Source organism: Sturnira hondurensis, unplaced genomic scaffold (assembly GCF_014824575.4).
Source record: "Sturnira hondurensis isolate 20B ecotype Veracruz unplaced genomic scaffold, ASM1482457v3 Scaffold0018525, whole genome shotgun sequence".
Taxonomy (NCBI): domain Eukaryota; kingdom Metazoa; phylum Chordata; class Mammalia; order Chiroptera; family Phyllostomidae; genus Sturnira; species Sturnira hondurensis.
Window position 1 is genome coordinate 6,051,495 of NW_028091156.1, and position 23,468 is coordinate 6,074,962.

Sequence of the window (23,468 nt, forward strand, 5' to 3'; positions counted from 1 at the left end):
GGACGAGAGGCTTCCCCTCTGCCTCCAGGGCTGTGCTGGGAAGCTGCATGGCTGTCACGGTCTGCAGGGCGTGCTGTCTGCGGTTGCAGCTTCTGTCCTCCTCGTGCAGGCCGTGGACTTGAGTGGTGGTGACCTGTCTGGGAATCCAAGTGCGCTGCGTGGGCCGGAGGTCCCCGCACTCCTTCAGTTTCCAGCAGCCATGGCCCCTCTGTTGTTCTGCCACAGCTCTTCTCGGCTGTGTGACGTTTTTGACAGTCCTCCTTATTACGTGATTTAGTCCGGACAGCTAGATACAGACATGCATTCCAGGGACTCGGTGGGCATTGGAAGAAGTGACACATAAGTTGAAAGAAAAGAAACTTGAATTTGACTTTGAAAGTATTTTGTGCTTAAGTGTTAAACAGTTCAATTCTATTCCTGTTTCATTTCACTTTTACAGTGATACATGAATTGGAAGAAAATTCACAATTTCATTTCTTCCTTCAGCCTTGAACTCAGGTTGGACACTGCCATTTCCTGTTGCACAGTGACTTTCCGTGATACTTGATCCTTAACACAGCAGCTGTGAAGACTGCAGCTGTCAGAAATGTGATGTCGTGGAAAGGGACGTAGCACGCCCCAGTGTTACAGCGGCCTTGCCCTGAGCTTGTGGTGCGCGTGGTCTTTGACACCTGTAGGGTGTGCTACTCTGTTCACCCCGATAGTCAGAGGACCCTGTGGCAGCCTGTGGGTTCTGGGGCGCCTGGCACAGCTCGGTGCACAGTCGGGATCCGTGGGTGTTGGAAGCTGGGCAGTCACTGAAGACAAGGCATCAGTGCAGAAGACGGTTTGAGGGTGGGTGCGGCGTAGGGTGAGGGGGTGTTGTGAGTGGTCTGAAGGTGAGCATGGAAAAGATCGAGGAGGGCGTGAACCCAGGAAGCAGCGTTGGTAAGACAGGAGCGTCTGGTTTTGTTCTGGTGACCGGGTGAATAAGTGGTAACTAACCTGCGCTGGCGCAGGCAGAGGCAGGAGAGCTTATTAGGCTGTGAGTTTGAAACTGTTCACAGTAGGAGCGTTACAACTTGAGCTTTTAATTTACGCAGATGAAAAACTGGTTTCTGGTTTAGAAATTTTGTTTTAACTTGAAACGTGATATAGCAATCAGTTTGATTTAATTTTGTGGGGAGACATTTAACATGAATTCATGACTTTGGCTTTCTGCCTCCGTAGACGAGGACTCCTGTTAATGGCAGACCAGCGCCCCCTGCGACGAGTGCTTGTGCCACTACCTCCGAGGCGTCCTTGGCCCTTTACAGCAGAGTGGCTGCCCAGGGGGATGCAGTTCGGGACCTGAAAGCCAAGAAAGCAGCAAAGGAAGATGTAGACGCAGCTGTGAAGCAGCTTTTGGCTTTGAAAGCTGAATATAAGGAGAAAACGGGCCAGGAATACAAGCCTGGAAGTCCTCCGGCTGTAACCGGACAGACTGTCTCTTCCAAATCGCCAGGAAGCCCCACGGACAGTAAAGCTCTGTACGACGAGGTTGCTGCGCAAGGGGAGGTCGTTCGAAAACTGAAAGCCGAAAAGGCCCCAAAGGTCAGTGTGGTGGGAGGAGCCCAGACTGCGTTGTACAGAAGCCTGTGGGGCCCCGCTGCCAGGGTGGACCCGTCTTCCCATGGGACGTGTTTCTGGGCCTTCTGCTTGGACACTGTGACGTAGCTGTCAGCACTTACTGACACCTGCTGTTTGCCAGGGCAGGGCCGGGGAGGCAGCACGCCTGCTGATGCCACGCCGTGTCCTGTGACTGGCTGTTTCAGCTGCTCTGGGGAATGTTGAGGACCAAGTGGCAGGGAAGGAGGAAACTTCATAAATCAAGGCCAGTGGTTCCCTGTACATCTGTCCAGAGACATACTCTAGTTTTACAATTTTATTCTATTTTTACTGTTTGTAGAATGCCTCATTCAGTAATGAAGTGGTTTGTCCATCTACGTTTTCTCTTTTATTATGTTTCAAGTCATAATCTCACCGAGCAGAGGTTTTTGTTTTGTCTCATTGCTGGGTTTTCTCCCTCTGCGAAATTAAACTGTAGTGACGACTTGTCGTGGAGAATGGAACTTCTTCAGACAGGCCTCTTTTTGTAGAAATGGCTGCAGGAAAGCCCCCCTAACCCCCCTCTCCTTTTTTATAACTGATGGAAGTGTCTGTTTTGATTGTCGTATGTCTGATTAGCTGTGTCCTTTTTCTTAGAGTTAGGCGGATTTCGCTGTGAAAGTACCCTTTGTTCTAAAGACAGTGTGAACAGGTCAGGAGTACGGGTCAGACAACGCATCCTCTTCTCTGTGCAGTCCCCTCTCACCTGCCCTCCCTCCAGGTGGTGCCCGCTGTGGCCCACTCTCGGTCTGTGGGCCGCAAGGCAGTTTCATAAAGGCGCTGCGCTAGGAAATGTGCCCGCTGTCTCACAGACGCCAAGTCGCTGAGGGTATACCAAAGGTCCCGGTGCTGCCTGCCTTCCTTTGACCCTGTATTACTCTCCTGGCTTCCGATGTGAGGCTCCTGGCGCTCTGGAGCCCTGGCATAACGTGGCAGTAAAACCTGGATGGGCAGATGTGGGCAGGCGCGTGCTCTCCCTGCTGTGCCGATGCCTAGACTCCCCGGTGGTGTATTGGTGTGCACTCAGATGTCACCGCCGCTCAGGTCAGCGTCCAGCGTGAGTCCTCCACCTGCGTGGCCAGCTTCTGTGCTGGGGTCACCAGTGTCTCGGGCTGTTCCACTCCTTTTCACTATGATTGTGGTGATGTAGCAGGGATGGCGTATGTAGGCGAGTGTCCACAACCTCAGCCTACAATCACATTTCGTTGTGATTTTTTTAAAGATTTTATTTATTTATCTTTAGAGAGGAAGGGAAGGGGAGAAATATCAATGTATGGTTGCCTCTCGTCAGTCCCCTGCTGGGAACTGGCCTGCAACCCAGGCATGTGCCCTGACTGGGAATCAAACTGCGATCGTGTGGTTCACAGGCCCGCGCTCAATCCACTGAGCTACACCAGCCAGGGCCTCGTGATTTTTTAAAAGCTTGATGTAACTCTTCTGTGTTGGGCCCAGAGTGTGGGTTTTTAGTGTTGCATTTACTGTGTATTTAGAAATAAAGAAAATAACGTTTGTATAGGCAGAGCCATTGGGGTGATCTGTGCTTCGATCTTAGAAATTTTGACTCTTCCACTTACGGGGCCAGGGCTGGGATGCTCAGGGTTCGCTTGGGTGCTCTGTGATGGGTGTGTTTAAGTGAGAAGGGTGGAAAGTCACGGTGTTAAATGCGTATGGGTGTTTATGTTTATTCTGATGACTTGTATGTGGTATTATAGTGTGATTTATATCTTTAACTTTAGCTTTGGTCTGTTCTTTTAGGCCAAGGATTTGATTCCTTTGTGCTTGGGTTTCCCAATGATGGTTGTTTACAAGAATACTATAGTGATACAGCTGAGTTTTGAATAACCATTGGAATTTGCAGAAAGTATTAAATATTTCTCTTTTTTTCTCTTTTAACTCAGGCTGAAGTAAATGAAGCTGTAGAGCGCTTACTTGCTCTGAAAGCTCAGTATAAAGACAAAACCGGGAAGGAATACGTTCCCGGTCAGCCTCCACCATCTGCAAGTTCAGATTCAAGCCCAGCCAGGAGTTCTGAGTCTTGTGGTCCAGAAACACCAGAAGCCAAAGTACTTTTTGACAGAGTAGCTTCTCAGGGAGAGGCTGTTCGAAAACTTAAGGCTGAAAAAGTCTCTAAGGTCAGTGTGGGATCTTGCTTTTATTGTTGTTTTGTGTGTTGTCCGCTATTTTCTTTGCCCCATGAAATCTGGCTGACTTCTACTCCCACAGTTCAGTTTTCAGCTCTCTCATCCTGCCATCTGTAGAAAATGTAATTGGTCCTTTCCCCCTGACTAGATTTAATTGGATGTTCTCGCACGGCACTGCCCTTCTCTGACATGACACTTACATGCACTGTGTTAGCGTGGTGTGTTTCTCTCTGGTCTAGAAGGTCCTTGAGAGCAGGGACTTAGACCCCCGCAGCGCCTGGCTCATTGCAGGGTCCTGGGGACAGCCCACACTCTTTATTCGACTCATTCTTCTAAAGCTCTCCCATCAGGAACGGCAGGTTTTATTTTGAACCATGGCGCAGTTTGCGCTGATTGCATCATGTTTGATAGAATAGAGCTTTTTGTGCACGTTCATTTGAGCAGAAGGCAGTGAATCGTTAGGGCTTTGCATGTAACCAGTAATACAGAGCCTGCTCCCGTCGTCTTGCTGGTTATGTAATGTGAGGGCTCTTCGCTTGGCCGGTGGCCGAATGTGTGCTGCCCGCTGGTGCTGCCTCAGAGAAGTGTTGGTGAGGTGGACGCGCTCGGTGACAGTTCTGGCCAGTGCGGTCGCCCGGGGCTGCAGCGAACTGGACACTGGAGCTGTGGCCGTTACGCCTGGGGACTGACCTGTTAATTATGTGTACTTTAGATGAACTGAAGTGTGAAGGGCCACATGTGGCTGACGACTCCTTTTTGGACAGTGCAGTTATGGTGCTGTTTTTTAGTCACTCTGTTGTACACATCTGTCCCCGTTTATCGTGTTCTTTTATTCTCAGAAGCCGGCGTATGTAACATTCTCCACTGCCGCCTCGTCCCCCTCTCCTTCAGCTGTGTTTTCAGGGCTGCCGATAAGGCTGCGGGTGCTGGTGCGCGGGCAGGGTTTGCATTCAACACGACCTGGTCTCCTGCTCTCTCGAACCGCAGGATCAAGTGGACGCCGCCGTGCAGGAGCTCCTGCAGCTGAAGGCGCAGTACAAGGCTCTCACCGGCGTCGAGTACAAGCCCGTCTCTGCCACTGGGGCCGAAGACAAAGATAAGAAGAAGAAAGAAAAAGAAAATAAATCCGAAAAGCAGAATAAGCCTCAAAAACAAAGCGAAGGCTCAAAGAAAGACCCGCCTAAAGGCCAAGGCAGCGGGCCACCACCCGGTGGAGCAGGAGAGGGCCAGGGGCCCAGGAAGCAGACCAGGTGAGGAGGCTCGGGGCCGAGACCCCACTCCCATGGTGCAGGGGTTTGAATGCCTTCGATTCTTACACTTACAATGTTTTTTTGGTTCGTTTGACTCTCACGTTGGAGAACGAATGCTAAAGGTGCAGTGCCAGCAGATGGCGTCTGTTAGTGTCTGTTGGTTGGAGTGGGCCGCACGTTCACTCGCTTGGTTCAGCAGTCTCAGAACAGAAGTCCGGGGCAGGCTCAGACCGTGCCTGTTGTCCACCTCCCGTTCCTCCCACCGCCGTGGTGGGCTCGCACCCGCTGTTGGTGGGGCTGCCTGTATCCACAGAGCGGTTTTCGTTTGATCCCATGAGCACAGACAGACATGTAGACATTCCGCCCCCTCCCTCTCAGCGCACTTGGTACCTAACTACACACATTGTTTTGCACCCTAAACAGATTTTTTGAGTGAAATCCTTTTGTCAGGACTCAGCACTTCATTTTCAATAGGATTTTAAACTGGGTTTGGTGGTGAATCTAACGAAGCGGGTTGACGAACAGGGCGGCAGTGGGATGGCTGGTGCTTCGGCCCTTTCCCGTCGGTGTGAATAATGGGCTTCCCCGTTGATAATCCCCATCCCCTGTTTAGAGCGAACCCTCTGCTTGGTCCCTTCAGTGACTTCACGGGAAGGAAAGGCTGTCGCTAGTAGCTTTTATTTAGAAATACTGCCTTTCCGATTTATTTAGCTGAATTTCAGATTCTGCGCCTCCTTGCTCCCATCACCCACATGCTCTCTCCTGGAACGAGAATGCAGCCATTGTTTCTCCTTGCCCGTTGACCAGGTGATCCGGTGCATAAATAGTGGGAGAAAGACTGGAACGTCCTGCCTTTTACCTTCTGACTGCTTGTGAGAGGGCCAGGGTTAATACGGGCATTTTTTGAGATGTGTCAATGGGAAACAGTGAAGAATTCGAGTATGAAAATAGTAAAGATTTTAAGGCAAGGAAGCCATGTTTTACAAACTGAAAAGATTTCCTTTTTATAAAACAGAGCTCGTGGGTTGCCTTTTCTGCGTGAGTCCTAAGACAACAGCAGCGGGGTCGTCGTTGGTGTTTCAGGAAAAGGGTTCTGTCTCGAATGGTGTTTCATTGCCAATATGATTCATTTGGGAGGCAGCTGTCTCTGCAGCTTTGACTTGCTGCAGTTAAAGAAAAACGTGCAGACCAAGGAGGTGCAGACCTGTGTGTGCCCGCGGGAGTACCCATAGGGCCGTTGTTTTTAGTACTGGGTACACGTTACTTTCAACGGGACACTCGTCTTACTAACTGTGACTTTGCCTGGATTCATTTGGCAACAGATGCTTCCTGTTCGTTAGGAAGAGAATGAGTAGGTGACGTGCAGGTGCACGACCTTGTGACGACTTTGTGAACGAGACGTCTGCATCATACTTGTCGTTGGGCTTGGCTTTCCTAGTGTTTTGTGGGCAGCACGTCACCACCTTTTAAGAGATGACTGAACTGTTTTCTAGGTTTCAAACAGTCTCTTGGGAATGAATAAAAAGAAATGTAGAAGTAACTCATGCTGAAGAAAAAGGAATCTACTTCAACTTTTGAGTTTACTTCCATTTAGCCTAGAAGCATTTGTTCAGTGAAGGAATTTATATTTTACTTTTCATATCTGCAGGCTGGGCCTTGAGGCAAAAAAAGAAGAAAATCTTGCAGATTGGTATTCTCAGGTGAGTATGCATTCATTTGACTTTCATGTGTTAAATGTCTCACAGGGGACTGTATCCGTAGGTTCTGAAGTCCGGGCACACAGTGACTGTGTGGTGCCTTCAGTAGCACCGAGGACAGTAGGTTCTGAAGTCCGGGCACACAGTGACTGTGTGGTGCCTTCAGTAGCACCGAGGACAGTCATTTAGCACGTCACAGTTATCAAAGCTTGTTCACAGAGAGCGTTCAGAAAGTAGCCCCGTGCGGTAGTCAGTACGTGATTTTTTTTTTTTTTAATGGTGAGGTAAAGGAATTCGTCCCAAGTCACAAAGGTGGTAATGGCAGAAACAAGATCGGAATTGAATCTGCATAAGAGCCAGGGCCCTGGTGAGCCTGAGGTCGGAAAGGCTTGTGTTCCACGCATGGAAGGAGGGCGTTTGGGGGGAAACTCGGGCTGGAGGCTTGGCGGTCAGTCTCTGGGCACCTGCACCACGGCGCTGGCTCAGCGTCAGCCTTAAGGACTGCGTGTGTCTTTTATAAAGGTCATCACAAAGGCAGAGATGATCGAATACTACGACGTGAGTGGCTGCTACATCCTCCGCCCCTGGGCGTACTCCATCTGGGAATCCATCAAGGACTTTTTTGATGCCGAGATCAAGAAGCTTGGTGTGGAAAACTGCTATTTCCCCATGTTTGTGTCTCAAGGCGCCTTAGAGAAAGAAAAGACTCACGTTGCCGACTTCGCCCCTGAGGTGAGGTGGCTTTCTTTGTTTTGCAGTCTTTTCCTTAAATTTGAAAGTGTATTTCCCATTCACACTTCAGTAGGCATTTAAAAGGAAAGTTATAGTAGCAATTCAGAGGAATTTAAAAAAAGTTAAAGCCATTTAAAAATTTGTATGTCTACCTTCAGGGCAGGTTATGATTCTGCTTGTTACATTAAGTCATTTACTGGCTTTTATTTTTCTCTCAACGTTACAGGGACAGTAAGTAGCCTCCTTTTCTCACAGTGAACAGCAATAGATAACTTGCCTTAGCTGACATAGCAAAAGTGGAACTCACAATTTGCCAGCATTTGTGCTGTTTCTTTAAATGCTCTTTCAGCGCCGTGTGAAAAATAATTTATCTTACTAGGTGGCGTGGGTCACAAGGTCTGGCAAAACAGAGCTGGCGGAACCCATTGCTGTTCGTCCCACCAGCGAGACGGGTGAGCACGGGCCTCGGAGCCGGGGAACCCCACGGAAACACTGGGGACGGTTCTAGAGGGGTCTCAGCTTTTATTCCGTGACTTGTGTAATCCTCGTTGACAGTGTATGAAGTCGAATGAGTGCGTATAGCAAGATGCATGCAAACTGAAGTTGTACAGAACTTTATTCTCTGTATAGTATGTATTACAGAGGTCTTTAGCTATAGGAGAAAGTTGGTTGTTTTTTGTTTTGTTTTTTTAAGTTTCATCATTTTATGTTCATGCTCTGATTTCCCCAAACTATTCAAGGAATTGTATGCTTGGAATAATTTTACCCTTAGAGTTGTGAAATTGCCAACAGTAATGTTTTGTCGTATTTATAAATTTTGTCACTTATGGTAATATCACATTTACATCCATGCGGGTTTTCTGGAGGTTACTGAGTGATTTCATGTACATCCTGTTCTGTCTTGCAGTAGCCTAGTGGGGAAGGATGGGGCAGCTGTGGCTATTTCCATTTTGTAGGTAATAAAAGTCTCTGAAAGGTAAAGCGACTTTCCTGAAATGACACAGTGAATGGGAGGGTCTCATGGAACATTTGTGCCTCTGGGATCGTCAGCGTGTCCAGAGTGTCACCCAGTTCGGCGAAGGAGCATTTGATCTGATGCTTCTGGTGATGCTCTGTGTGCACGCGTAGTGGTGCAGTATTGGAATCATGGTGGCCATCGTTCCTTTTGTGTCTCTAATGGCAGCTAGTCACAAGTGATAAGACAGGCGCCTTCACTTAAGTTAGCAGTTTGTGGCATGACGACAGGCAGGTTTGAGCTGCGTTCTGGTTCTAACACGTCGCTGTGCTGGATTCAGCCGGTTCTGTAATGTCTCTAGTCTCGGTTTCCGTGTCTTTAACACTGAGAGATTCAGGCAGCCACTTTGTGGGTTGGGTGTGAGAACTGAACAGGATGAAGAATGCAAAGAACTTAACACAGAAGAACGTGGTATATACAGCATGTTCTTCACTTAGTGTTTTCAAAAGGAAACAGCAGAAAGGCAGCTGAAATGTAAATCTCGTTGCCCAGAACACGAAGTGCGGTGTAGGTCGGGTTTAGGTAGTTCGTTTCCTTGACTAATTCTTTTATGGCATACCTAACAGTACGATTCACTGACCATTCACTGGACACACTTGTGCACAGGCATGGCGTTCTGATTCCTGCTCAGCACGTGCAGCTCTGCTCTGAGCGGCCTCGGGGAGCGGCGGGCCCCTCGGCGGCTCAACGGCCTGCATTTGTGTCTTTGCAGTCATGTATCCGGCCTACGCGAAGTGGGTGCAGTCGCACAGGGACCTGCCCATCAAGCTCAACCAGTGGTGCAACGTGGTGGTAGGTGCCCTCCCTCTGCGCCCCCGGTTCCCAGGACGCACACTGCGTTTCCCCTGGCTTGCACAGGCAAGGGGCTGGGGGTGCGGGAGCATTTTTGAAGTGCTTTGGATCCCAGTTACACTTTCTGCTGACTTACACACAAGATGTTGACAGACACTGAAAAGCTCGCTCTGGTGACCCAGTTGTCCTCCTCCTTCTTCCAGCGCTGGGAGTTCAAGCACCCTCAGCCTTTCCTGCGGACGAGGGAGTTCCTCTGGCAAGAGGGGCACAGCGCCTTCGCCACGTTCGAGGAGGCTGCGGAAGAGGTGTGGGGCGTGGGCGTCCTCGTTCGGGTCTGTGTTGTGCTCTGTTCCTTTGTCCACGCCGTGCTTCTCTCCCTGTCCAGCTGTCAGTGATGCGTGCTGTCTGTTCCCAGTAATCACTCAACAAGTGACTCTCAGCTGAAACTTGGTCTGATCTCAGCATAGCGTTGAGAGAGTTTCTTGTGTCATTCACTTCGTTACTTAAAATCATCACCGTATGTTCAGAGAAAAAATGAGTGCGTTCAGATGTGCGTGCGTGGGCCTAAGAAACCGTGTATTGAAATTATACTAGAAAAGGCTGCTTTGTTCTTTTAATTAAAAAGTTTTTTGATTTATTGATTTTGAAGGGAGAGAGAAGCGTTAATTTGTTGTTCCACTTTCATGCATTCCTGAGTTGATTCTTGTGTGCTTTAACTGGGGGGGTCGAACCTGCAGCCTTGGCGTATTGGGGCAGTGCTCTAACCAGCTGAGATGCCCGGCCAGGGCCGTTTTAAAGTTTAGATGAAAGCATCATTGGACTTAAGTGTATAGAGGCAGTTGTAATCACATGGATGAAAACAATTATCCTCCAGGAGATTTTTGCCCTTGTGACTGTATATCTTCTAAAAGCTTTAGTTTTCTCTTATATTCTAAATTTACATAGGTTTTTAAAAGCTCTTCAACTTCTTTTCATGCTGCTTTGTTGGAATGTCTTCCTTAGTAAATTCACACTGGCTGCTTTTGCCTTTCCATAAAAAAAAGGTTTTCGGGGGGTGGGATGGGATGGGAGAAATAGACAGAAAACTGTACTTGAAAAATAATTAAATAAAAAAATTGGAAAAAAAAAGGTTTTCATTGTGTGGCTGCTTCTCCCACCACAATTGGTTTTAAGTAGAACAGGTTCATAGATCTGCAATAAATAAGCATACCGTGAATTCGGACACTTCTACATTTAAAATGTCATTGCAGGTCTTGCAGATACTCGACTTATATGCTCGGGTGTACGAAGAACTCCTGGCAATCCCGGTTGTGAAGGGAAGAAAGACGGAAAAGGAGAAGTTTGCAGGAGGGGACTACACGACCACAGTGGAGGCGTTTATATCTGCCAGCGGCAGAGCCATCCAGGTGCCGTCTGCTGCCCGGGCTTCGTGGGGGACTCTCAGAAGCGTGGTCTGTGGGTGGACCCAACACCTTTCTTTCACCATCAGAGAAGGAGACTCTAAAAATCAGTAGTTCGTGTGCTTTCTAGGCCACATTCTGATTTCAGGCACCTCTGTCCCAGTTTTGTAAGTCTCCAAGGTCAGCCAAGTCAAGGCCATGTTCTGACCTGCCAGAGCGTGGGGTCCTTTTTAACCCCGTAGTGCACGTCAATAGAAAGGGGTCGTCTATCCACAGTGCCCTTTGGCAGTGGCTTTGATTAGACCTTCAGTGGTGCCAGTTGTGCTTGAAAAATGTGTTGAGTATGAAAACACTTGATGAAGGCAAACGAGGGTTAGTGTCATGTTAGGACTTGTGGCCTTACAATCATTTTCAAAGGCATAGTAGGTTATTAAAATAAAGCTCCTATTTCTGTTTATTTCAGGGAGGAACTTCACATCATTTAGGGCAGAATTTTTCCAAAATGTTCGAAATCGTTTTTGAGGATCCAAAGACACCAGGAGAGAAGCAGTTTGCCTATCAGAACTCCTGGGGCCTGACGACTCGGACGATTGGGGTCATGACCATGGTTCACGGGGACAACATGGGCCTAGTGCTGCCTCCACGCGTGGCCTGTGTTCAGGTGAGGAAGGTCCTCTGTTCCCACCCCTGTTGGGAAATAACAGGTCACATCAAGGAATGGACATTTCCGAGCACCATCCAGGTATATTTTCTGATAGAGAAGCAACACAACACAGTGTAGAACTTAGTATTGTGAAACTATGTATATCCTTTGTGTTCTTGTTTTTTACTCTATTAATTCTAGCTACTTTATATAAAACTTCTTTAGAAACCATTTTCTGAAATGACTTACAAGAGGTCAAGTGAAATCAGCGGGTCAATTAAAATGCACGTAGCGCGGACAAGTGTCGTCTGGCAGGCGTTCTGTGTGGGTTAGAAACCAACCGACACGGTGACTGCTGTTACGATCTGTGGTCCCTTCTGTTTCCTTGTGTGACTGCATGACACTGTGTTGCCTCCCAGGTGGTGGTCATTCCTTGCGGCATTACAAATTCCCTTTCTGAAGAAGACAGAGATGCTCTGATTGCCAAGTGCAATGATTATCGAAGGCGGCTGCTCAGCGCTAACATTCGGGTCAGAGCTGATCTGCGAGATAACTATTCGCCAGGGTGGAAGTTCAACCACTGGGAGCTCAAGGTGAGTTCTTCGAGTGTGTCTGTTACTCCCAGTTTGAAGCTGGATTTTCTTTATTTGTATTCTTATAAAATGTAAGTCTTTCTCTATTTTGGTAGTTGCAGGTTCTTCGCTGAAATTAAGCTGAGCACATTAGCTAAATTAAAAAGTGTTTTTGAGGAAGATTTTTTTTTCCAGTTTGTTTTTTTAAAAATATTTTTTAAGATTTTATTTATTTATTTTTTTAGAGGGGAAAGGAAGGAAAGAGAAAGATCAGTGTACAGTTGCCTCTTGTGAGTCCCCTGCCGGGAACTGGCCTGCAACCCAGGCATGTGCCCTGACTGGGAATCGAACCACGATTGTGTGGTTCTCAGGCCCGCGCTCAATCCACTGAGCTACACCAGCCAGGGCCGAGGAAGATTTTTATGTGAGAGTAAAAATGATCTCAAAGACCTCGAGGAGCTGCCAGGCAGTCCAGTTTTCGCTTAGGTTTATGCCTTATTGGAACAGGTTTGTGTAATAGCTCAGGAACATCACCTGCTTTTTCTTATTGGTTGTGCAGGCCTTGTTTTTGTATTCTTATGGTTTATTGCCAATGGAGCCGTGAAATAGTCTATATACACGGTGGGCAGCAGTGGGTTTACAAATAAAGAATGCAGGAATTAAAGAACAGTGGTACAAAATGAACTCTGTGGCACACACTCACAACTGCAAGCCTGCTTTGCCCACCCTGCATTCAGCTGGAGCCATGCATGTGCTGTCCTCTCTGCCACTTTGCTCCCTAGGGAGTGCCCATCAGACTGGAAGTGGGGCCCCGAGACATGAAGAGCTGCCAGTTCGTAGCTGTCCGACGGGATACCGGAGAAAAGCTGACGGTTGCGGAGAATGAGGCCGAGGCTAAACTTGGAGCTATTTTGGAAGACATCCATGTTAACCTCTTCAGAAAGTGAGTTCCTTAGAACAGCTTGGGTCTCTCATCTTCACACCCTCCTCGACCTGTGAGGTCCAGAGAGCTCCTTGGTCCCAGCTGGAAGTCCTCCTTCCCGCTGATTGCCCATGGTTCTCTTTTCACCTTTCTCTTTGTGTCTTGACTTGTATTGTGATTGTTTTTCTAAGTGCTTTCTGCTCCTTACTAGGCTTGCAGTGCTGGACTGTCTGTCTGTCCTGTGGACTAATTTGGGTTCATTTTAGATCCTGGCTTTTATGACATACAGATTTGAGGAATGAAGTCATTGATTCTCACCTTCTGGATTCACATGAGCAGCCCCTGGGAAGCTTTACGGACCACCAGCGCCTGGCCCCTCCCCAGAGATGTTAACGTGATGGGTCTGGAGCCGGCCTGGCGCCTGTAGTGTGAAAAGTGGTTGTGATGTACAACCAAGAATTAAGGGGAGGGCTCAGGGCTGCCTTGGCCTATGGAGAGGGGTCTTTTAGAGTCCCAGATCTCAAGGCAGAGGCACTTGGAGATGGGTGGCCTACGTGTGGCACCTTATTTTCTTTCTTGCTTAGCAGACAGCAGGGTCCAGTGACACTGGGGATGGGCTCAGCATCGGGGAGCACCTGCCCTTTACTCATTCATCTTCTAATGCCTTGTGCCTACCTCATACTGCGCCTCAATTATTTCTTGCATTTAAGAAGCAAACTAATTTTAGCCCTGGCTTTGGTGCTTGCTTGCCACAAAATGAGAATAATGATAAGTGTCTTGAGGGGTCACTTCAAGGATTGGTTTGGCCTGCCAGTGAGCACTGCATCTGCAGTTCCACTGGACTCAGAACAGTGCTGTTGTCAGAGACGAAAGAGCAGAAAGCTGCCCGCTGTCCAGATGGTGCACCCAGCGCAGTGGTTCTTTGCCAGGGATTCTCTCCAGTCACCTGGGAGCTTTGGAACAAAAACACCTGACCCTCACACCAGAGGTCTGATCTCTGAACTTTATTTTTATTTTTTTTAAAAGATTTGTCTTTTTTTTTTCAAAGAGAGGAGAAGGGAAGGAGAGAGGGAAACATCAGTGTGTGGTTGCCTCTTGCACTCCCCCTACCGGCAACCTGGCCCACAACCCAGGCATGTGCCCTGACTGGAGATCAAACCAGCGGCTCTGGTTCCCAGGCTGGCATGCAGTCCGCTGAGCCACACCAGCCAGGGCTGGTCTCTGAGCTTTAAATTTAAAGTATGTTCTGACCGTCGGTGGTGGTAGGATGCTCCCTGTTGGTGCAGATGCACCCCCTGGTTGGAAAACAGTGCCTTAGTGACTGAAAATCAAATTTTTGTTGACATTTTTACTCAGTAAATTTGTTAATATAAGTTGCATAGAGGTGTATTTTTTTCCTACTTTAAAGCTTAAGCAAGTCTGGAATCGGGCATATTCCTTTCTCTGGATCTTATTGGCTAAAACTTAGTCACATGGACCCTTCTCATGACAAAAAAGTTGGATGAGGGGGAAACAGATTTGGTGGACAGCGAGCAGTGGCTGGCAGAGGTCACATGGTCTCAGTCCTGAGATCCAGAAAAGAAAAATACGCTTTCTCGTCTTTGGTCACCACCATGGGTGGTCCTCGTGTGATGCATGGCTTCGAATAGAGTGGAATAATACTTGTGTCCATTTCTAAAAGACTTACGTAGAGGGTGGAGGGAGGGTAAAGGGGGGTAAATGGTGATGGAGGGAGACACGACTTGGGGTACTGAACACACAATACAGTGTGCAGATGACGTGTTACAGAATTGTGCCCCTTAAGTCTGCGTAATTTTATTCACCAATGTACCCCAATAAATTCAACTAAAAGAAATTACATGGTGTGTGAAAGTAGCTTGAATAACAGATACTGATGATTGTTCCTTTTCAGGACACTTGTGTGCCCTCATGTGTGACTCACGACAGTCCTATGTGGTCCGAGTTGCTTGAGCAGCTGCCACTTCCGTAGGGACTTGGGAAAGTAAGAGCCAGAGGTTTAAAAAGTAACGCAGACTCACAGGAAGTCAGTGCTATAGCCAGGGATAGAAGGAAGTCAGTGCTATAGCCAGGGATGGAACGTCGGCCAGTCGAGATTTAACGGCAGTGATACCAGAAACTATCCCCTGCGGTGTGCCTGGCTGGGTGCCCGTCATTTAACTTTCCCGGTAACCCAGTGACACGCCAGCCCAGGACGCTGCCGGTGGCAAGTGGGGGTTCCGGCGGAGCGCTTCTGCCTTCCAGGCTATTGCTCTCTCATTACACTGTGCTTATTTAACAATAGGAAGACGAGTTATGTGTTCTTTTCTAATTATTTTCTTGAAAGGGCTTCTGAAGACCTTAAGACTCACATGGTGGTGGCAAATTCGATGGAAGAATTTCAGAAGATGCTAGATTCCGGGAAGGTAAGAGACTTCTGCAAAGTTTTGGATATAAAGGGATTTCAGTAAATGGTCTTTTAAGACTCAACTGAACTTAAGAATTAAAACATGCTCATCCCTTTTTCAAAGCCAGTCACACAAAAAAGATGACAAATTACTCACCATTTCGTACTCTTTCACTGGCTTTCCTAAAGCTTTATTTACAACAGCGTATTGTTTGGATAGCACTGTGAACTGATCTCGTAAAGGCTTTTTCTTCCGCTTGCTGCCCTGGCTAAACAGCGTTTGTCCCTTATCACCCCTGGTGTTTTTGGTACTGAAATCTTCATTTCGTGTTCCTAAAGCCAGCCTCGTTCTAGCTCTAGCCGTGTCACGGGCAGGTCCTGAAAGGTTAACAGTGTGTTTCTCTCAGCTCTGGGACCGTGCCCTTACATAGCTGTTAGTGGGTCGAAGGCTCTGGGTAAAGCGGGGAAGCAGCGCTCGTGTCCGAGCCCGGTTTCCAGAATGGGTGGGTCCTTCTGCCTCCTTAAAACAGCGTGGCTCTTCTAATGAGGTCATAAATGTCCTTTTAAGATTTTACCAGTGTTCTGTGTTGTGTGTGCATATGTTCCCTGCCAGACTTTGAATATTCGGGAAGAAGAGGTTTTGATTTGCAAAAGTATTAATTGCTGAAGTGAATCACTTGTGAACCTTGCTATTCTGGTGTACATGTTTGACTATACAACAGGCCCTGTGTCCCCACGTTATAAATGAGAAAACTGTGGGCCAGAGGCTAAATGAATTGCCCCTGGCACTGGAATTTAGGTCTCTCTTCTGACTCAGGAAGGTGGTTTTAATTGGTTATGATCAAAACCTCTAAATAGCTCTTCCTCCATGAGCTGGGAAAATGTTAATCTCGCTGGCTCTCGGTTTACTAACTTGTAAAATGAGCATGAAATAGGTCATCTCAGATTGTCTGTAAGACCCACGATTCTCAGTGTTCAGCTTTCTCTTATTCTTGGAATGTTGCTTCTGTCGTCTCCTGTTCTCTGGTTCCCGTAGTTTGTCGCCCGACTCAAACGACCTCCTTGTCAGAGAAGGCTAGACAGTGGGGAGCGGTCTGATGCTGGGTGCGCTTTTCCTTCCACCGCAACTTAGGATCATTTTAGTTTGGCCCTGTTAATTACTGAATTTTACACTTTCCTGTTTGCACAAGTATGGTGGTCACAGTTGCAGCACAGTCGGTGACGATGCTGCACAGGAGTTGATAAACCAGTAGCGTAAATGCCAGTTAGTCCATTGCTTCCCAAGAAAGGGGTCTCCGCAGATGTGAGTGGAGTCACAGATTTCAACATGGGTTCTGAAGCAGAGTACAGTGTTTTAGCTGTGTGTCCGAAGAACACAAAGGGACCAAAGCAGATTTCGTTATTTGGGTTCAGTGGTCGTGTCCACCCCACCTCACCCTGAGTTGGTCCCTTCAGATGTGTCAGCTGGCCAACCAGCAGCCTTTGAAGTTGCTGCAAATAAAATTGTATTCACCAGGAGAGGGGGAGGTAGAGGGGTCTTTGGAACTTGAATGTAGGTGAAAGTTTGATTTTCTACTTCCCCTGTTAGTAAAAAGGGAAAAAAATTATGTGTAGGACTTGATTTTAGTACATTTTCCAAGGGGGTGGTGTTAATTAAATTACAAATAAGTGTTATTTATATATAATATGTATGTTTTACTGTTAACATACATTACTAATCTATTAATCACCAAAATGTTTGAGTATTGTTATTTTTGTTATTAACATTTTCTGCCATAGAATGCAAGCTACTGTGTATTGCAAAAGATTGTATCTTTTTAAAACAGACACAGAAATAAAAAATAAAAATTAAGCATCTTCCATGGGTGAATAGCCTGAAAATGTATACTGTCCTTTCATATTAATAAATTATATACATAGGTAGAAATTTCAGATCTTATCATCTATAACTTTGCAGCTAGAAGGAAATAAAACATGTTTTTTGAACAAAATTATTATTTATGAGACCAAGTACATTTAGTAACAACTTCAGTTGAATTTTTCACATGGTACACCGTTTTAAATTTTATTTTATTTATTTATTTTTTTAAAAGATTTTATTTATTTGTCCTTGGGAAGGGAAGGAGAGAAGAAGAAGAGAGAAATATCAATGTATGGTTGCCTCTCGTGAGTCCCCTGCTGGGAACTGGCCTGCAACCCAGGCATGTGCCCTGACTGGGAATCGAACCGCAATCGTGTGGTTCGCAGGCCCATGCTCAATCCACTGAGCTACACCAGCCAGGGCTGAATTTTAAAAATTATTCTAGAAATATCTTCTCAAGGCAAAGTAAGTTTTTCTTAAGAGAAAAAGAAAAGACTAATATAAGTTTTGTTAGAGTTATCAAAAATATAGCTGTGTTATGAGTCAGTAAAAGTAAAATTCTGTTATCCAAAGACATTCTTTTTAATTAAGTCTTAATTTTTATCGTTGCTTAAATAGTGACAGTGATTAAAGTTTCCCCCCAGTCTGTCTTTTGTAATGAATTTTAAATAATACTTTTATGAATGTACATGTTTTTATGCTTTCTGGTTGTAAAAATGCTAATGATTTACCAAGTTTCAGTACAGGGAAGTCACTTGATGTGATTTCAGTTCTTATATCCACATTGGTCTTTCTTCAGTTTGCATTGAATAATTTCTGTATTTAATCTTTTCAAAATATTTGTTAATACCAACCCTTCCACTTTCCCTTTACCCGCTCATTCCTTCCTTCCAGGATTTGCCTAGAAATTTACCAGCTCTGCATAAGGGCAGACTGTTGAAATGAACAGTTTACCAAGTTTGGAAATTAGGCTACTGTATTTTGCTAAATGAATGTAAGAGAAGTAGTCTTCCTCACTCTTCTTTAACGTTCCCCTGGTGAATTACTCATTTTTCTTTGTTTGTTTGTTTGTTTTTAAGAAAAAGATTATTTATTTTTAGAAAGGAAGGAAGAGAGGGAGAGAAACATCAGTGTGTGCCTCCTCTCACACGCGCCTACTGGGGACCTGGCCTGCAACCCAGGCATGTGTCCTGACTGGGAATCGAACCTGCTGTCCTTTGGTTTGCAGGCCAGCACTCGTTCCACTGAGCCACACTAGCCAGGGCAAATTACTCAGTTTTTAAAATATCTCCATCTGTATTTCACTTTATTCTTAGAGAGACCTTTTGGAACATATTTTAGCCAAGTCCCAAGTACAAGGAGGAGTTTGCAGGGGGGACTCAATCTGAGCCTGGGGCGTGTGGCTGCAAACAGTGGATCAGAAGTTGCTGGCGAAATCGGATAACTTTCCAGTGGCTTTGAACTCGCATTTCCAGTGTGTGGCGATCACCCAGAGCTTTGCTTTCCCCACTGCTAACGTGGATCTCCGGGAATTTTTTAAAGGAGTGTTACAAAAATGTTGTTGTAAACAAACCTAATTTTAAAGTAGACATGCTGTGAAAAATTCAGGATTCACAACTGAGAGAAATCTTCATTCTTGTCTTGGGCAGCATCCACATTTTAAGAAAGAAAACTCAGAGCTAGAGATTTTCAGATAGGCAGTGAATATCAAAGTTAGGATAAAATCCCCAGTTCTCTTGAATCTTCTCATTATTCTGAATGGTCTGTGAAAAAAAATTTGAGAGGTGTTTTTTTTTTTTTTTTTCCGGACACAGAATGAGTCTTGGCTTTCTGATACCTTTGGCCTTTGAAAAACGATTCAGTGACATGTTAAAACAGTGGGTCATGAAGTGCCATTTACTTGACCGTGAATTGTGACCCTGAGAGCACTTTAAAAATCGGTCACTTTGTCATCTCCCTGCCATCCTCCTCTAGTGGTTCAGGCAGAGCTGGTGGTGGTCCAGTGTGAAGGGAGGCGGGTGTGGCTGCTGTCCTGACCCAGGTCTCCTGCCCCCCTGTTCCTTCTCTCAGGCTCTGTGTGGTCGTCACTGTGTTTGGACACTTGCATGCGTTGCAGAGATGTCTGTGTCACGTTTTGGTGCTCTGTGGTGTGTGGGTTTTGGAGAGTGGGAAAACGTGCTTTCATATCCCTGTGTTACTGAGCACAGCTGCTGGCAGGTTTGCAAGGGTCTTTGTGCCCGAGAAGGGCTGGGAGACCCCTCCTGTATGCTTGTCGGTTTAATAGGGGACTCAGCTGTTCTTTTGGTGACACGGAAGGGTCACAAACACCACATACTGTTCCCCACTAGATCGCTCAGATCCCGTTCTGCGGGGAGATCGACTGCGAGGACTGGATCAAGAAGACCACGACCAGGTAAGGAATCGACGCACGGGACACGGGGTGCGGCAGTGGGAAAGAGACGTGCACAGCCTGAGTGGATGCAGCTCTTACTTGTTTCTAATTTCAGGGATCAAGATCTCGAACCCGGTGCTCCGTCCATGGGGGCGAAAAGCCTTTGCATCCCCTTCAAGCCACTCTGTGAGCTGCAGCCTGGAGCCCGGTGCGTCTGCGGCAAGAACCCTGCCAAGTACTACACCTTGTTCGGTCGTAGTTACTGAGGACGAACCCGCACCCCAGCCTCTAACCCCCCACTTTTAAAAAACTTGAAACTAATATCTTCCCGGATATAGTTTTATGATTTTGTAAAACAAAAGCTCAAAAAGGAGGTCATGTGAAATAAATATCTATTCTTATGCCTAAAGTAACTGTGGAAGCGAGGCTTTTCTGCATATAGCCCCAGTAATAAATACCATGAACAATACCGGTTTATGGATTCATTTGTTTCCAAAATCCAAGTGCTACGAGGAAATTCCTACGAAGAGGTGAAAATAATAGAAAATAACTTACCTTGGTAGGAATTTCCTGAAGCTTCCAGTGCATAGAGCTAACCATAGAGAAGCTTGCAGTTGCCTGCCTCAGAGGAATTCGTTAGTTACAGGGACCCCAAAGTAAGAAAGTGTGTTCAGGAAGGAAGCTTTCACCCCAAATCTACATGTGATAGACTTCTTTCTGAAATTGAAATTCAACTAAAATATCAAAACTTTTTCAGACACCTGAAAAGTGGTGGTGCTTTTCAGAAGGTGCCTGAACCTGAGTCCAAGCACTGTCCTTGAAGAAATGTCATGCAGATGACAGCCACCACCTGATAGATATGTGACTGACAGTCCCAAGTGCCTAGTGTTCACGGTGGCAAAGAGAAAACAGGTCAAGGGGTGTTTTCTAGAATTGGACAACAGCAAGTTCCTGTAAGGGGAGACAGGTGATTAGCAAATAAATCGTGAAACCTAGGTGAGCTGGTGGACTGAGGGAAGCAGGTGGCCCTCCCCAGGGTGCGTGGGCCTTGTTCAGTCCAAAGGACGGAGCAGCCCCTCCTGACAACTCCTGCTGACTGTCTCCTCTCCTGGGGAGGCTTTGAGTGGAGATCAGCAGCAAAAGATACCCCATAGAACAGGTGGAGAGAGGGCACATTGACCCAAGAGTCTGAACATACCACCCTACCTGCATCTGATTCTACTTGGTAATATTAGTCATCTCTCCTACGACTGTGTTCAAGGGTGTCAGTAGCTTGGAAAGTAGCTCCCTCTGCCTTGTTGTCTTTAAACTCATCTTTGGTCCTTGGCTTGTCACTTTTACGAGGTCTAGAAGATGCTAGCCCTTCATTTAATAAATGTATTTAATAAACTTTCATAGATGCTCGGTGCAAAGTGCCAGAGCAGACAGGAGTTAAGTACAAACAAACGTGATGTTCTTTCCTTGAAGTCGTCCTATTTCAGGTGCAAAACCAGGTGATCACGTAGACGAGAAGGTGGAGTGATGAATCGGGCTGAGTGTCGTTAGTAGGGGCCTTGCCTCGCTCACCCTCCCTGACACACGATGTCGTCCCCACCAGGAGTGTGTGCAGGGAACTGTCCGGTACTTGAGGGGATACCTGGGAGATTCACACTGTTCTGTCCCACCATCTGGCTTAAAGTAACACTATTCTTGTGGTTCAGTTGGTGATGTTAAACCAATGTATTTGCTCATCTTTACCAGAAGGTTTTAAGAGTTTGGACCATGAATAGATCTGAAATAATGTAAAGATTTTAGCCGACAGGTAATGGGACTATTTCAAAGTACATTTTAAGTAGGCCACCTAAACCATATTTTGTGATTAAGAAATACCTGCTGAACGAGTGAGTTTCTTGCCTCCTTTGGGTCTTTACTCAAGAAACATCTCGGGGGATTCTTCTCTCACCACTTTATTTAAAATTACAGCTCCACCCCCATGCCAACACTCTGCCCTCCTCCTCTGCTTCCTTTGTCTCCATTCTTCGTACCATGTGACATTGGGTACATTTGATGACTGGCTTTGTTGAGCTTCACGAAGGGAGGGATTTTTGTCTTTTATTCATTGCTGTCTTCCCCAGAGCCCGGAGCCGTGTTTGACGCGCAGGAACTTGGACGGTATTTGTTGCAGGGGTGGGTGAACCAGGGAGGGTGAGTACCAGCTCGAAGGCGGCCAGCAGGCAAGAGTCAGGAGTGTCTCTCCAAGCCTTCAACTGGTTGGGGGAGGCCCATCCACCCTGGGGAGGACAATCTGCTTTATTCAAACAACACCTCTTCCGCAGGGTGGGGGAGGCGGGCCAGACCAGTGCCAGTGTGCAGGTCTTAGTGTCCTGGTCACACTTCTGAGCAGGTGGAGTGCCAGATGACCCCTAGGGCTACTGTAGCACCAAGTTGAGAGCTCTGGAGTGGCCCCTGCTGGCTGCCTGCGGCACTGCAGCCCTGGGGCATCCTCAGGATAATCGAACCAGTGAAGGGGGGTGATTGAGGATTAGGGCTGAATTATGGAAGAAAAAGACACTTTTCCTTCCATTCAGTACCAGATCCTTACTGTCAAGCTAAATTCACTTTCTGTCCATCTGGCTCACTTATCCCAGTTGGGAAGGGTCATGATGTCATTGAAGCCTTTCGGTGACAAGCCCCAGTACAGGAATTTACATATGGAGACCTCCTGGGACACTTGACAATTATGCATGATGCCATCCAATGGATGCAAGGGGACTGCAACTGGCAAGAATACACCACGGGACGGTACCAGCTTTTCCAACTGAGAAACCACACATTTCCCCAGCTCTAGCCTGAAACAAAGGCCCTTTCTGGAGTCGCCGAGGAGCTGCCTGCCTTTTGGAAGGAATTGATGATGCCGGAAGGAAAATGGGACATGAGTTCAAGGAGCGACCATGTCAGGAAGCACACTTTACACAAGGGCCAAGTGGTTGAAAGAGGGCAACACAATAGATGTATAGCGAGGCCCAGACCATCCAAGTCAGCCCAGAAAAGGGGGTGGAGACACAATTTGAATCCTGTGACTGTTATGAATTTGTGTCAGAGACCTCTAAGAAGTTGTCTGAACTTGGAGCGGAGTTCAAGAAGATAGAAACCAACCACACAAGAATACTTCTTCACCGTGGGGAACCTACTTATTTGAGCAATGAAACATCTGTTTGGGGGCCCACAGGAAATAAGACTGTTGCTTTAGCCATAAAAAAAATTTCATGACCCCTTCAAACCATATTTGTCAAGTAAAGAATTTCGGTTCAGTCTCTTGAAAGTCTTTGATGCAATGATTATGCACACATTTCTCTTTGTTTTATAATACTGAATATTTTTTACCTATAAAATTTCCTTTTATTAAAATAGCATGAAGAAATCCTTTTACGTAACATAGACAAAATAATCTCTGGTGTGTAAAACTTTTATTCCACTCCTTTTTTCTCTCCTACCGTCAGTGTATCAGTTTTTCATGGAGTGGTTTTGAATTTGTGTATTTTTTAGGTCTTCCTTGGGCAGAAAGGTAAAATGCACAGGGATAGAACTGCATCATAATATTTTTTGAGTGTGGGCTGTAAACCAAAGGGTCACTAGTTCGATTCCCAGTCAGGGCACATGCCTGGGTCGTAGGCCAGGTTCCCCAGTGGGGTCCATATGAGAGACAGCCACATATTGATGTTTCTTTCCCTCTCTCCCCCTCTCTCTAAAAATAAAATCTTTAAAGAAGTTAATAAAAGAAAAATAATATCAATATTTTTTGGGAAAAAAGTCAAAACTCTTATTTAGAGTGTTGGCCAAAGTAAGCATATTACATGATCTTGGTTTCAGTCACCTACCCTTTATTAATAGGAATTAAATTTTATATTCTTTCAAATTAATAAATTAACAGTTTATACTGTATACAGTTACAGTTTATATCAGCTACAGAGGATCCTTCCACCCAACACTTTGAATCTGTGAATATAGGGTACCCAGATTTTAAATTTACCCTCAGTGATAT

General features: G+C 46.4%; 1 protein-coding gene and 1 pseudogene across 1 annotated transcript in view; both read left to right on the top strand.

Moving 5' to 3' along the window:
• EPRS1 (glutamyl-prolyl-tRNA synthetase 1) overlaps positions 1-19,912 on the top strand; it is a 45,553-nt gene extending 25,641 nt beyond the window's left edge. Inside the window, exons 18-32 of the mRNA XM_037069322.1 lie at positions 1,210-1,572; positions 3,525-3,758; positions 4,755-5,017; positions 6,666-6,717; positions 7,237-7,446; positions 7,826-7,898; positions 9,174-9,253; positions 9,457-9,558; positions 10,504-10,659; positions 11,117-11,314; positions 11,716-11,889; positions 12,651-12,811; positions 15,135-15,213; positions 19,404-19,468; positions 19,563-19,912. Of these exons, the coding sequence (XP_036925217.1) occupies positions 1,210-1,572; positions 3,525-3,758; positions 4,755-5,017; positions 6,666-6,717; positions 7,237-7,446; positions 7,826-7,898; positions 9,174-9,253; positions 9,457-9,558; positions 10,504-10,659; positions 11,117-11,314; positions 11,716-11,889; positions 12,651-12,811; positions 15,135-15,213; positions 19,404-19,468; positions 19,563-19,713 (2,361 nt within the window). The 3' untranslated portion in view covers positions 19,714-19,912. The remainder of the gene's footprint in view (positions 1-1,209; positions 1,573-3,524; positions 3,759-4,754; positions 5,018-6,665; positions 6,718-7,236; positions 7,447-7,825; positions 7,899-9,173; positions 9,254-9,456; positions 9,559-10,503; positions 10,660-11,116; positions 11,315-11,715; positions 11,890-12,650; positions 12,812-15,134; positions 15,214-19,403; positions 19,469-19,562) is intronic.
• A 2,053-nt stretch (positions 19,913-21,965) lies between these two features.
• On the top strand, positions 21,966-22,888 carry LOC119003237 (ceroid-lipofuscinosis neuronal protein 5-like; annotated as a pseudogene).
• Positions 22,889-23,468: the final 580 nt, after the last annotated feature.